Source organism: Lonchura striata, chromosome 3 (assembly GCF_046129695.1).
Source record: "Lonchura striata isolate bLonStr1 chromosome 3, bLonStr1.mat, whole genome shotgun sequence".
NCBI classification, from domain to species: Eukaryota; Metazoa; Chordata; class Aves; order Passeriformes; family Estrildidae; genus Lonchura; species Lonchura striata.
In genome coordinates this window covers 53,896,815-53,911,178 of record NC_134605.1, presented here as the reverse complement: position 1 = coordinate 53,911,178, position 14,364 = coordinate 53,896,815, and the positions used below count along the sequence as shown (strand labels likewise).

Sequence of the window (14,364 nt, the reverse complement as noted above, 5' to 3'; positions counted from 1 at the left end):
ATATTTCCATCCTGATTAACAGATGTTTGGGGCCACAGCTGTTTATAATGAGTGAAGTATCCTGATATTTTGGTCTGTACGTTTGCCATAAGTGCTTCATACAATTGTTATTTCAATTCACTTATGGTATGTCTTCAATTACGTTCAGCTAATGTAGGACTGGGAAATATAATTAATAGTGCTCAAGGCATGATGTTGACCACTGCAGAAAAAATGAAGCTTACCTGTCCTCCTTCTTTATATAAACTTTAATTTTATATAAGCAGTTCTTATTTTTAAATAAGTATTTCTCCTTTATTTTGTGTAGGCCAGTTTTAGCTATTGTAGAAGTGGAAGTTCAGGAAGTTAATGAAGCTGCCCGGGACAGTGTTTTCCGAGAAGTGTCGTCTTTCCAGGGACCACTAGATGCCACAGTAGTGGTAAATCTGTTATCACCAACACCTGAAGAGAAAAATGAATTTCCTGAAGATTTGCGTACAGAGCTTATGCAGATGTTTGAGGATTATGGCACTGTTGTTCTGGTCAGGTGAGTCTGGGATCTGAAATGGCATGGCATCTATTAAAAACCACAGACTAGAAGATCCCTATTGTCCTGACAGACAATATTGGACAGTCAATTTGTACTGGAAAATTAAGTATGTAGAATTCCTTTACAGCACTTTCAATTCTTCATTAGAAACTGCAAGTGTTTTGAATATCTTACACCTCTCAATAACCTTATAAAGAAATAATCCAACAGCTCTCTTGTCTGACTGGAATACAATGCCATAAAGCAGAGACTTTGATGTAAATCATCTTTAGATTCTGGCCTCACTTCCAAGCATTGCTGCTTCTGGTGAATCCTTGGGCCCTGCTTCACCTCCTCTGGCGGGGTCTGCTGTCTTCCACCACTCTTTCACACTTGGCAGGAATTCCTGGCTGGCTCTCCTTTCTGTTGGGGGTCATTTTGCTTGTTTGTTAACAGTACAGCTTCTCACAGAGCTATCACCCACTGGGTTTGAGAGGGAGAGTGTGATACCTTCTGGCAGAGCAGCTTAATTTCATTCTGATTGATTCTCTACAGGGCTCCAGCACAGCTGTGAGACTTCTGTTTTGAGAAATAGAGGCAAAAGACCTAACAGTTGACCTCTGGGAAACACTGCCAAAACTTGTTCATGTTTATTTGATTTTGTTAGTGGAGAAAGCTGATGACCTGTTATTGTGTAGTTTTATGAAGTACCAATAAAAGCTGAGGGTTCAAAAGAAGCTGTTCAGGAAAAGCAGCACCACCTTGCTTGTAAAGAAAAGAAGCAAGAATGTTTTGGTGGATTGTTCTTGGTTTATTTCGGTTTTGATTGCTTTAGATCTTGGTGGAATACTACTCTGGGAACATCATATGTCATCTGAGGTGAAGGATATGCAGAACCATGGAAGTTAGTCCAGATGGTGTGTAGCTATTGGACTCAACAGCCTGTCAGCAGCTACTGAGATGTTTGTCCTGGTGTTCCAGGGGTGATGCAGAGAAGGGCAGGGTGCTGGGGTCACACATGGGAGGATTGCAGAGAAAGGGAGCCCAGCTGCTCCTCCTCAAAAAATAGAATTGTGAAGGAAAATACAACTAAAACCAAATGCATAGGACTGCATATGTATCCTGTGTATAGATCTATATGATAGTTTTCTATCATGCTAACCTTCAAAGGGTTTTATTCAATGGTGAATAAAATGGTTTTTCTCCTCTGCCTTTTTTCACTAGGATCTGCGGAGGTCAAATGCTGGTGACATTTGCAGACAGCAAGTCAGCTCTTCGTGTTATGGATATAGATGGTGCCAAAGTAAGATTTTCTCAAACCTATAATAATAATTCCATAACAAATTTCTCAAAAGTGGTTGCTCAGAATGAGTTACTTGAATTTCTACCTAAATCAAGTAGAATTATTTCAAAGAGAGTTAGTGCTTGTGAAGTCCTTAACTTTCACACAGTGCTGAGGCTATTATGCAGTACTTTAGTTTGAGCATGAAGTGACTTCTCATGGATCCCAAGCAGCACCCAGGATCTGGCCTCTGACACCTGTGCACAACGCATGGATTTGAACTGCTTGAAGCAGTTCTCCTGACATTCTGTGTGACTTTTTACTGTTGCCAAAGCATCCTCATGATTGTGGTTTGGAGATTTTTTGTTTCTCCAGTGTATCAAATAGGCTCCTTTTGCTAAGCTGTAACAACATGATTCATTGGCTTCCATGGCAAATCCATCATTAGCAGTAGGCGTTTACCTTTGCATCCCCTGCTTTTCCTTCCCACACACGTACTCTGCAAATCATCAACCCCCTGTTGAAAAAACTGTTTGTGGCACTGCCCTGTAAACTTAATCCTGAATAAATGGATTTAACTCTAATTCTTCTTTCATATTTGCAGTTTTATCTTCTAATTTGACTCTTGCTATTGATGTAATTATAGCACAGACTGAAACACAGTTGTAAGCACACAGTATGTGAAGGTGCTGGGAATCTGAGTTGAGAACTTTTAAACTGTCAAATTTCCCTGTCAAAGCTGCTGGATTGTCTGCCTTTCACCCCAAATGTCACAGAGCGCCACACGTAAGCAGCTGAAGTCCTAACGTTGAAAATATACCTTCCATGTACACCACATATGAGATTTTCTGGCCAGTCTCCTTACAGGGAGCAGCAGATACAAAACTCTTGTGTGTTTTAAAGCTGTTGACTCAAAAATGGCACCCTCTCATGCCAATATTGCTATTCCAGTGTTTTGACAATATTTGATGTTTCACCTATTTCTCCAGTATTTCCCAAATGCAACAGCAGTGCTTTTGAGCTGTGAAGCTCATTTTCTTTCAAGAATATTTGTACAGTCTGAAAACTTGGTTGTGGCAGTAAGTAGAGTGTTTCCTTTGCATTTAGCTTCTGAAGTGAAGCTTTAGTCACATCAGTTTCTGAAGCAGTTGTACAGCTTGGTCAGAGCATGGTGCTGACAACATCAAGGATCCTGGGTTCAGTGCCTGCATGGGCCATTCCTTTAATAGTTGGACTTGCTGATCCTTCTGGGTCCCTTTCAACTCACAGTCTTTGATCTACGTGATTCTGAATAGGCTGGCAGCAGTTGATTATTCTGTTCAAGCATTCTCATTTTTTGAAGGTGCTTGGCAAAGGGAAACAATCTTTTCTGTGCCTAGGTTAGAGGCAGAATAGTGAAGATCCAGCCCAAGACTAAGGACTGGCTAAAGGGCCTTCAGGAAGAAATTGCTCGAAAACGAGACAGTGTTGTCCCCATGTCCCCCACGGCAAACTCCCACCTTCTGGAAGAAAATTTTGACTTCTCAAGTTTGGACTATGAGTCAGAAGGTAAGCTACATGCTTCTAAGCTAAGTAGTGAGAAATTCCTTTGCTGACTTTGGTTGCAGAGTCAGTGCAGTAGAGTATGTGTGTCAGTAGCACCTTAATTTGTAATTAAGCCACACTTCTTAAAAAGACAACTGTAATTAAAGCCATGACCTTACTCTGTGCCTGGCCATAGAACTCTTGCCTAGGTCATCCTATCAATTCAACATTGAATTATGTTTGAATTATGTTTGTCATATGTTAGCAAATTCAATGTATGGTACAGCTGTCTGTAGAGACACACTGTAATGAAACACATGGTGTGGTTACACAAAGAATCTTGCCCTGCCTATATATTAAATTAACTGATAGTATAGATTAATTAATTGGAACTGTAGAGAGACAGAGAATGAATTTTCTCATTAATTATTTTGTTATCTAATATTTTAATCCAGGTGATATAGAGGATGAAGATGATTATTTGGAGGATGCTCTGTGTCAACACCTAGCAGCAGACACAGTAGAAGATATGTTAGAGCACACAGGACACCGTGCATCCATAGCTTTTTCAAACAAATCTGGACAAACCCCCCGCCTGTATAAAGGTAAAGTATCCACCTTCCTTAAGGTAAGACCTGAAGTATTGTTGTTTGTTCTCCTGTTGCATGTATTTCCCTGTCCTTTTATATTTTAATTCTAGGTTCTCCTGCAATACCTATTCATGCTCAATTCCCTTTGAGTTAGTGACTGTAGCTGAGGTCCTCAGGCATAATAGCAATACAAATGATGATTCATGATGATTCTCCTCTCTAGGCCAGGGCAAGGCAAGAAAGCTGAAAAATCCTGGTTTTCCTTTTCTAGTCAGAAAAAAATTTGCATGCTCTTTTCTTATTGGTGAGGGCCAAAGCAAAATCAAACCAGAAGAATCCTGTTGATTCAGTGATGGGCTCAACTCTGTCCATTGAGCAGTAGCACTGGCAGAAGAGTTAGCTGTCAGCTGGCAGGTTGCTGTGTTCAAATTACTTCAGAAGCTTGAAGTTTCTCCTTTGTTCCCATTTGATTTATTCCTGAAGGACTCGAGGTTCATAGAATATATATACATATAATCATTCTTTAGGTACTTCATGAATGTGTAACCTTTTTCCTTGGTTACCTGGCTCATTTGCACGTTATTGTGAAGTTACTGGGTAAAAAGAAGATAAAGCTGTGGAGAGAAAACTGATAAAAACTGAGGCAAGAACTAGCCAAGCCAGTCTTACAGTGGAATGTGATCAGGATGTGCTTGAGTGGCCAAGCATTGACAGGCTGGGATATGTATTAAACACCTGATTGTGACAGCAAGTGATTCAGTAGCTGTCATTCTGCACTCTCTCAGAAGTGCTTTGTCTTCTGACATAAAAGTGAAAACTTTTAATACCATCAAAGATTGAGTCAGAAGTAGAGTTCAAAAAGATTAAATCAAATTCATACACTTACACAGACAGGTTTTCCAAACAGAGTGATTTATGGCTTTCTTGCCCACCTTGAGTCATAGGCTGGGTTCAGTGTGGCCAGACCCAAAAGCCTATCCCGGAGTAAAGGAGTAATCAGTCATTATTAAATACTATGAAGTCAATCACTTTGTATTATAGGGTGCCTTGCCCTCAAACCACCTCTGGCCTATTGTGTAATGATTCATTAAGCCACAGAGAATTGCAGTGAATCTTGTCACTCACACTAACTCTTCTCCACAAAAAAATATCACAAAGTAAATAGAGGTAATGGAGTATAGTTTGAAGGAGGTCAAGGTGGGGTCATGATCTCACATAACTCAAAATATTATATATTCAATTAAAGTGTCTGCAATTTCAGATTCCTCCATAAGCTCCCAATTCTGCCTGAATAACTTCTAATTGAAGGTATGATGACTCTGTAGCTGGTGGTAGATACAGATGGAAAACAGTAGCAGGCACAATAGTGTGTGTGTATTTCTGAGGTCAGGGAATGGCACAGCTTCACTAAACTGATGTCCCTGCCAGCAGCCTTTCAGGGATGGAATTGAGTGGTAATGGCTGGCTTTTGTTGTGTTCAGTTTTACTGCCAAAACTTCAAACCATGCCTCCAGGTACCTGCTTGACTCCTTGAGTCCTACCGATGAGCCCATATCTGCAGCTTAGAAGTACTGCAAATGCAGAGAGCACAGGAAGGGCGTGTTGGGCAGACCACAGGCTCTGTCTCTGTGGCTGCCATCTGCTGCTGAGTGGGAGCAGGAAGCTGTGAGGCAGCTCATGATTCCCTGCAGAGCACAGCTTTCCGAAAAACAAGAATTTGTTTACAAATGCCTCAAGTGCAAGAGATTACTGCTGCATAATTCCTTCTCCATCTCTCCATAACACAGGGACAAAACTAAGCCCAGTGAATCTTGGAACTCTAAAGAACAAGAGCTGCATAGCTGGGCAGCCACAGCAGAGTGAGAGGACTGAAATGAAAGTCTTCACTATAGCAGATGGGGGAAAATAAAGCAATCCATACTTCTCCCCTCTCCAGCTGTCAGAAAGGCTTAGATGGGATGAAAGACTGAGTAATTAGTTAGTGATGTAAGGTGCAGCCAAGAGCTAGCAGATTGAGGCAGCTGTACCTTTTGCTGGAAAACAGAGATGTTATGATTGAGCCATTCATACAGATTTTTCTCTGGTATAAAAAGAGTTATCCTGTGCAAGAAAAGGTGTCTAATCCTCAAATGGAATTCCTATGTTTGGGATGGAATTCACCATGACTAGCCATGACAGACAGAATGGGAGCAGGTTGCCACTAAGTCTGGCTGTGAAAATCTCAGAATCTAACAAGGTGCCCAGTAACCCTGGAAGCAGACACAGGCATTCTTTGTGTTGGTGCAAACAGCTAATAAATGGTGGAAAAGGAGAGAGAGAGAGAGAGAGAGAGAAAGAAGCATTTGACAAAAAGGTAGATGTTTCCTGCAGTGGGAGCAGGCAGACATTGGGGGAGAACAAAAAATGTGAACGAAGCTGTTGTGTTGCTGAGAGACCTGGCTGAGGCTTGCCACTCATAGTCACTTTTCTCCTGATCTCAGATCTGGTGTGCCTCACCCAGTGTGTATCTAATACAGACACTTCCTACAATGTCCCTAGATGACGCAGACCTCGCAGATTTGAAGCGGGAGCTGGAGGCAAGTGGGGAGCACAGCCGCCGCATTCCCAGCAGGTCTCTGTCCATTCCTACCAGGCCTCGGCCACTTCAGCCACCACAGAGGCCTCCCCCTCCTGGTGAGTTGAGCTTTCTTTAGTGTGGTGTTGGCCCCAGCTGAACAGCTTTTGCCTGCCACATCTGGGTGACAAAGAAAGTCATACCTTGTTCTGAAATGTCAGGTTGTCAAGGAACTTGTACTTGCTTCCCAGACTATTTCAGCCTGAGTATTACTGCCATTAGTAATGGGAGAAGTTTGTTTTCAGGACGACAGATACTCCACAAAAAGAAATGTCTTTAGTAAGGATAGAATTGCCAATATGTTTCATACTGGCTCACTGCTCAGGTTAGTGAATTGAGCAGCCAGTTTGTGGCAATAAAGAAAGATACTGGTATTTATGCCTGCTGACTTCTGAAAAACTGACCAAAAATCAGTTTTTTGATTCTGAATTAATTGTAATCAGAATTTTAATTATTCTGGACAGTTTCTGTCCTTTTCTTCTTTGTAAGCAATTCTTGTGTTTATGAAAGAAATGCAAAGTGGATTATGATTTTCAGTGAGGCACAAAGGAAAGTGATGCTTTTTACCTAAGCTCTGTCCCACTGAGATGCCAGCAGAGTTGTGCTGCTCCTGTTTTTATGGCTACTTCTGGATGAAAGCTGATTGCTAGATGCACATAATCATATTTGCCTCCTGTATTAGACAAGCTATACATCATATTATTCTTTGCAGCCCAAAAGTCTCTCTTTTTACAGTTTCCAGACTCAAATTCTGTAATGCTCACCTAATAGAAAATGAGTTTTTTAGGATTGTTCTGATTAATTTTTGAGTCTATTGCACAGAAGTGCCAACACTGCTATCTGTATTTCTATGCCTAGAATGCAATGTTATCGTTCTGCTGAGGTTATCTAATTAATTACATGAAAGAAAGACTAACTACAAAACCACTTGCTGAAACAGTTCAAGAATTTGAGAGGGTGACGGAATACACATTGGTTTTGCTCCATTGCAGATAAAATTTTTGTCCCAGCTCTTGAATGTAAAAAGCCATTTTTTATTCCTCTTCCAGCTGGAACATCAGGCAAAAAGTGCCCTTCAGATGGTTCCCTCTCTCCAGGAAACCATTCCACCTGCTCCATCCTGGCAACTGCCAAGCTGCTTCCCGGAGCCCCTCAGCAGCCAGTGAGTCCTGCTGCTCAGCAAGGCCCCTTGGCACTGTCCTGTTCCCTCCCATCCTCACTGAGAATTGCGTACAGGATGCACCTGTCGTACAAGGAAGGAAGTCCATCACATGTCTGAGCTGAAAATGCCAAGATAACTTCTTGTACTGTAATACTAAACTGTAGGCCCTGTTAGGCAGCACAAAAATGTTAATAAATTTACAGGAGTTAGGAAGGCCAAAGAGGGAGAGAGATAATGAGTGGTGTAAGACCAGAACATTATTGCTGCTTTCTGATTTGTATTTTTAACACTATCATCATATGGTTTGGTTCTTTTCTCACCTCTGTTTTGGTGGGCCATGCTAGTGCCCAGAATGCAGGAGAAGTCTTGACCACTGCCAGCAAGGCTGTTAATCCCCTGAGGAGACCAAGACCTGAATGTGGAAATGCCTCCTGACTCCTTGCTGGATGAGGACCCTAATGCATTGAACAAGGGATAGCGAAGGCACTAGCTGTGGCACTCAGGCCTTGTCAGCTGGCAGCAAAGATGTACAATTTACTGAAAGATTCCCATTTATTTAGTATTTATAGATCACTGAATAGCCACTTGTAAGAAAGAATTTTACAGGTGTATGAGCTTAGCTATAAAATTAGAGGTGTACAAGAAAAATCAGTTCTCTCAAGATGGTTCATTCTCCTGTTTTTTTTAAAGCCCAAAGTCCGGACTGGAATAAGCAAACCTTACAATGTCAAGCAGATCAAAACCACCACAGCTGAGGAAGCAGAAGAAGCTATTAGATGTCTTATGGAGGCCAAAGGAGGTAAGCATAGCTTTCTAACTGACTTCTGAAAGTCTTTAAATAATGTAAACTGTAGGTGTATTCATCTAACCATAGGCCAGATGCACATATTTCTATTCAGAATTTCACCTGAACACATCCTTGCAAAATTTTATGTGGTATTCTCTGTCAGTTCTGATATTAACCCTTTTTTTTCAAAATTATTAAAATTTTATATTTTGTTGTAGAACCTGCTACTAGTAAAACCTTGGGTTATTTATGTCCAGATTTAGTTAGAAAAAATAAAATACAAAGATGGGATTTTACTAAACTGATAGTGCCTGTTTTAGCACAGAGTTGCATAAAGGATATTTGCTGCTCTATTTACGGAATGCTCACTATTCCAAGCAGAACTATAGAGCAAATGCAGCTCTAGGAGAAATAACCTGGATTCTGTTCACATTTGGACAGCAAGTGCAGCTGTAACCTAGATAAAAGCTTGCACTACTTCAGCTTGAATAGCTAAGCTAAAAGGCTACTCTGTGTTTAGGCTTTCTGTGTAGTCCCTGGAGAAGAGAACTTCCTGCAAGTGCAAGTTAGGGCACAAAACTAGCTTAGGTACTGTGATTGTACCCCACAGGGTTGCATGCAGTCTTTCTGCTGATGCTCTATGAATGAAAATGGCTACCTGAGTGTGCAAAGCTCTCAGTTTAGGAGAAAACCATCCCTTTTCATTTATGCATATGCATATGCAGAATGAATACAGTCTGGAATAATCTCATTTATTCAGAAATATCATTAAGGCATCTTGATGTTTGTTCCTCAGTGCTGCTCATTGCATTTTGAAGTTAGATTTACTCTACATTAATTATGAAATTCACATTCACTTGGTGTGGGTAAGAAAACTAGTCTGGTTAGCATCACTTCCAGTCCCTTGTACTCTATCACCAGTTGGCATTTACAGTTCTTTCTAAAACACTCTACAAGATGCTCTTGATATCATAAACTTGGTTTCCAGATAATGGCAAAAGGATGCTCAGAGCTTGAGCCCAGTACTCCTGAACCCCCAGGCAGTGTTTTTTCCACTTGACCAAATGGTGGCACAGTACTGCTGGTTTGGCATGAAATCATTTCAGACAGGGATGTTTTCTCCTAACAGCCCGTTAACAAATGTTACAGGATTGCAAAGGTCTGTGCTTAGTTCCAAAACCTACCTTCTTGGCCTGAGTTGGCCCTATAGGCATGAACATTTTGGGAAACATGGTTATGAAAGAAACGATCTTGAATCTATGTTCTAATCAGGCCAAGATGCCATATTTGGTTTTGCTTTTCAGGAGTACAGGAAGATGCAGTAAAGCCTGTTCCAACCAGAAACCAAACTTCCTCCAAACCCGAGGCTCTTCCCAGCATCACAAAGTCAGCTTCATTTCAGGGGTCACAGGCAGGAGTGGTGCCTGTGCCTCATCGTCCACCACCCAAAGTTCCAACTCCAAAGAAGCCAGTGCCCCTGCAGAGGAGCGGAGTCAAGGTGGAAAATGTAAGCGAGTTGCAGCAAAATGCATCCAGCTTCCATTACACAGTGTGAATGATGGAGGGGTGGGCTGGTTGTTTTTTGCAGGAAGTCCTGTCATGTCAGGAGGTGCTGGAATCATTTTGCGTATTACAGTCACCAAGGCATAAAAATGCAAGAAAGTTTGGAAAGAGAGCCATATTCAGCTTTTCTATTTGTCAGTCCATTCTCTTCTTTTTCTTTTGGTCTTGTCAGGATTTAAGACTCATTTGTTCTTTATCAGAGTCTCTAATTTTGACCATGGGTGGTCTGCTCTGTAAAGATTTGAGGCAGCTTCTTCATCAGTTCTGTGTCCTTTCTTGCTTTTCTTACACACCTTGTAATGGGATTCAGCTTTTCAGTTTGAATTCTGGAGTCTACTCAAGAGTTTATGTTCTCAAAAATAAAAAGCTGTTCAGGTTTTAATATATGTCAGGTCTCTATGATGGAGACAATAGTTGACCTCTAGAGCTGCTATAAAATTATTACCTAATTTGTAAAGCAGTTTGAGTACAAATGGAAAGACAAATGTAGCCTTTTATATTCTTCCTCTGACAGAATCTCTGCTAAAGAAGCTCTATTCTAAATTGTTAGGGCTCCTGCCTTACCTTCCTTTGGTAAAGGCATCACCTCTTCTCTAAAATGGACTTTGTGCCGTCTTTACTTAGCAGATTCACGCAAAAACTCAACCCAGGTAGCACAGTCTATGCTGAGGATGGTCAGTTTGTTTTGTTTAAGTTGTCACCATTCCCAAGTCACTCTTGAAAGGTGCTGAGAGGTATTGCTATTTTGCTGTTTGTTATGTGAGAGCTTCTGCAGGAATGGATCTATTTCAGGTTGACTGTCCTGGAATTCCACTCCTTCCTCCATTTGAGGGAGGTCAAATGGGAGTTGTATGCTTGAAAACCTCTACCCAATCCCCCTCTATCACAAATATAGGCAACTTAATAGCACATAGGAAGAAGTGGCAAGGGGTATGTCCAGCATGAAATACTGACTAAATATTTTGCCTGCATGGAAAAAGCCTGTATATTATCTTTTAATATTATGCAAGAGTAATAAGGAATTTAAATGCTTTCATTCAGTCACACAAAGTGTGAGAAATCGGAAGCAGTCCTTGCCGTCCTAGACTGAGCTGGGCTTATTATTTAAATACTTTTAAATGGTGGATGTATGCTAGACTGGACTTTGAGAGCTTATTTTTACCTTCAGTTGCCAGCATCAGTGAGACAGGACAGAGCCCTTAATGCATTTATTGAGTTAGCTTAAGCTAATTCTCCTTCAACCAAATAAGCTACTGCTTAGCTCTAAATTGCCATCCGGCTGTCTCTGAGGCCTGCCTTTTGCAACGTGCCCACAACCCGAAGGAATTCTAAGGAATCCCACACTACACCTAAAGGCATGGGCCTCCCTGTGCAGTCTTGAAGTAATATTAGTCAGCAGAGAGACAAAACTAATAAATAGCTCCTCAGAACTGTGTTAATTTGGCCCAGAACAAAAATCCTAACCTGAAAAGGGAGATGGTCAGAAAGAGCTGTGACTGAACAGGCTGTAGGGTCCTGGTCCTTCATCAGCTCTCTGAAGGTGAGTGCAAGGCACAATGCATGAGCCCAGCAGGTACAGTGGAGAACTGTGCTGTCAAGCCTCCTCATTGTAGTGCTTTTTTTTCTTCCAGGACTGTCAGCTTTTCTTAGTAATGCTGTCTATTAGACTTGCACCAGTAGTGACTCAGAGTTTAAGGTCCCTTTTGGTTCTCACATTTCTTCTTTCATTTCCTCCTCAGGCCATGTCTCCAGAAGACCAATTCAACCAACAGACAGCACAGTCTCCTTTTGGCTTGCTAGAGCCGTATCTAGAAGCTGGAGCTATTCTTAAACCAACCAAGATCACTCCAGTCCCTAAACCCAGAACACAAGCTGGGAAGCCTCAAGAGAGCAGGGGGAGCAATGAAAGGCAGCCCCTGTCAGCAAGCACAGCTGAGGCCATTGTACTGCCTCCCCAGAACACTCCCTTTGCCCCAAAGGTGCCACCACGAAGAAAGAAGTCAGCTCCAGCAGCTTTTCATCTCCAAGTTCTGCAGAGCAGTGACAGCCCCCTTTTTAGTGGGTCACTGTTCAACTCCAACAACAACAACAACCCTGGGTCCTGCCCCCAGACTCACGTCCCTGCTCGCTCAGGTCCCACAGCCTCTGCCTGCCCAGCACACAGCACAACTCAGCCCTCGGCACCAAGTGCTGCAGAACTGATGGTGAAGCTCCAGGACCCTTCTGCACCAGCAGGCCAGCATCCACAACAACTGGATACCAGCTCCCTTCCAGAGAACACCAATCTTCTGGACCTGGACATTTATTCTTCCTTTCCTCTTTCCAGACAGGCACCACCAGCTACTTCTCCAGCACACACTTCAGAAAACTTAAATCACCCCAATCTGAAAGATTTCAGCCACTGGGTTACATTTAGTGATGATGAAGACAACAGTGCAGTGGCAGAAGGGTTCAACAAACTCGTCTTAGAACAAAACAAAAATACCTTAAAAATGAAAAGAAATACTGATTTAGAGTTATAAAATTTTGCCCCCTCAGTGTTCCAAAAGAAATCATAATTATGATGCAAAATAAAAAAACCCTTTTCTAATTTAATGAAATGGATCATCTGTCCATGCTACATTTCATTTTCATGTTTAAAGATATGGCCCCTGGAGGGAAGTATAAAGTACATACAACTTAACATTACCTACAGTTCATTTGAAAACTTCCTTATTCTAAGTTATTTCTTTTTATCAATCCATCTTAAGATGTTTTATTTCATTTCAGCTACAAATCATATGTAAGAACATGTAATGATGTATGGAAAAAAAGACATTAAGAAAACTATTTTCCTTTCAAATGTATATTTTAATCCATTTCTGTTGTTTGAAATAAAGCATCCTTACTTCGAAGAGTTAGGCTGCCACAGTTATTCTGGAGCAAACATCCCAAGGGGGAATGTACACCAGTATAACAACAGCAGTTACACTGGTATTGCTCTACTGCAAGTTTCCAAAACTCAGCCTGATTTTTGTTCCCAAGCCCATGTCCAACAGCATACTTTGAAAAGGGGCTGTAGTTTTCCACATGCTGTTTCACTGCACAGAAATGCTACAGCATTGTCTGTGCAGATCCTGAGGAAATACAGGGAATGGTGGAGACCAGCTGATGCCACAGCTCTTGGCTTGGGCATGTCTAATGCTAAAGGCAGTTCAGCAGTTCAGTAGTTGTGTCCCTGTTCAAATGCCATGTCAGTCTTCTATTTCCACAGTGCAGAGGAACAAGCTGGTCCTTTCTGCCTTGCTTGTGGGGTAGAACTGCACATGATAGATGCCATTTGTGCAAAGCAGGCAGTTAATAACCAGATTGCAACTTGTCATGGTAGCTTGTTAAGAGAAGCATCAAGATCTTTCATTATTAAAGGAAAGAAAATATTTTTAAGCAGGTGGTGAAGCTTAAAAAACAACTAATTTTCAAAAAAAAAAAATTTAAGATGTATTCAAAAAGTTAAGAAGATATTTTTCCTTTTTCCACAGGAAAATTAATTGGCTTGTTCTGAGCACTGGGAATGCAGCCATTTTCTTCCTCACAATGCCTACCTGTTTCTCTGCCACTGCCAAATTTTGAACACATTTGTAAGAGAGGATGCTGCCTTTGAGCACCTGTCATCCTCCTCTGCTCTCTCATTTGCCAGACACTTAAAAAAAATCCCCAGAACCTTCAAAGGCCAAGCCCATAAAGCCCAGTGCTAATCTTCTCGAGTGACTGTCAGTTTAACATGGTTGCAGGCTGGTGAATAATAGAAGATACTAGTTTCCCTACAAGATGACACAAAGCCTTTGCCTCTTAGTCCTTCTCTTAAAAAAAATACAGTGAATATTTATGGGCACATCTCAGTATAAAACATTAGCAGTAAAAAAGAAAGAGTACGGTATATGATCACATCCAACATTTTCTGCAAAGATAATTAACAGCTCTAGGACAGCTAATTTACATGTTAATGAAAGTGTTAGCAGGAAAGCCAATTAAACTGGATTTATACAAGTCAAATAAAATCTGCTTTATTACTCTCCTTGAATAAGAGACGGATGTGGCCTTTAGCATTCTATCTTATGTCTGTGTCTGTGGCAAGCTGCCCACTGAAGGATGAATCCCGGCAGTTCGCTGGTTTATGCTATCACTGACAGGAGATATTGCTCAGTCGCAGCAAATCAAGGGATGGGGACAGACAGTCCAGCTGAAAAGGTTACAGCACAGAATGAGGAATCTCCTGTCTCAATAAATCACCTTCCACACTGGTGCCCAACGTCCCAGCCAAGTGTTTTCTCAGAGGCAGGAGCTTGTGACCTACG

At 41.5% G+C, this 14,364-nt stretch overlaps 1 protein-coding gene across 3 annotated transcripts in view; it reads left to right on the top strand.

Annotated features, from left to right (window-relative positions):
- Positions 1-12,924, top strand: part of SYNJ2 (synaptojanin 2) — a 64,807-nt gene extending 51,883 nt beyond the window's left edge. For all 3 annotated transcript variants that reach the window (XM_021532102.3, XM_021532101.2, XM_021532105.2), the window contains 9 exons: positions 308-526; positions 1,733-1,811; positions 3,170-3,338; positions 3,770-3,919; positions 6,443-6,577; positions 7,568-7,680; positions 8,371-8,479; positions 9,772-9,974; positions 11,770-12,924. In XM_021532102.3, the coding sequence (XP_021387777.2) occupies positions 308-526; positions 1,733-1,811; positions 3,170-3,338; positions 3,770-3,919; positions 6,443-6,577; positions 7,568-7,680; positions 8,371-8,479; positions 9,772-9,974; positions 11,770-12,552 (1,960 nt within the window). In that variant the 3' untranslated portion in view covers positions 12,553-12,924. The remainder of the gene's footprint in view (positions 1-307; positions 527-1,732; positions 1,812-3,169; positions 3,339-3,769; positions 3,920-6,442; positions 6,578-7,567; positions 7,681-8,370; positions 8,480-9,771; positions 9,975-11,769) is intronic.
- The last annotated feature ends 1,440 nt before the right edge of the window (positions 12,925-14,364 follow it).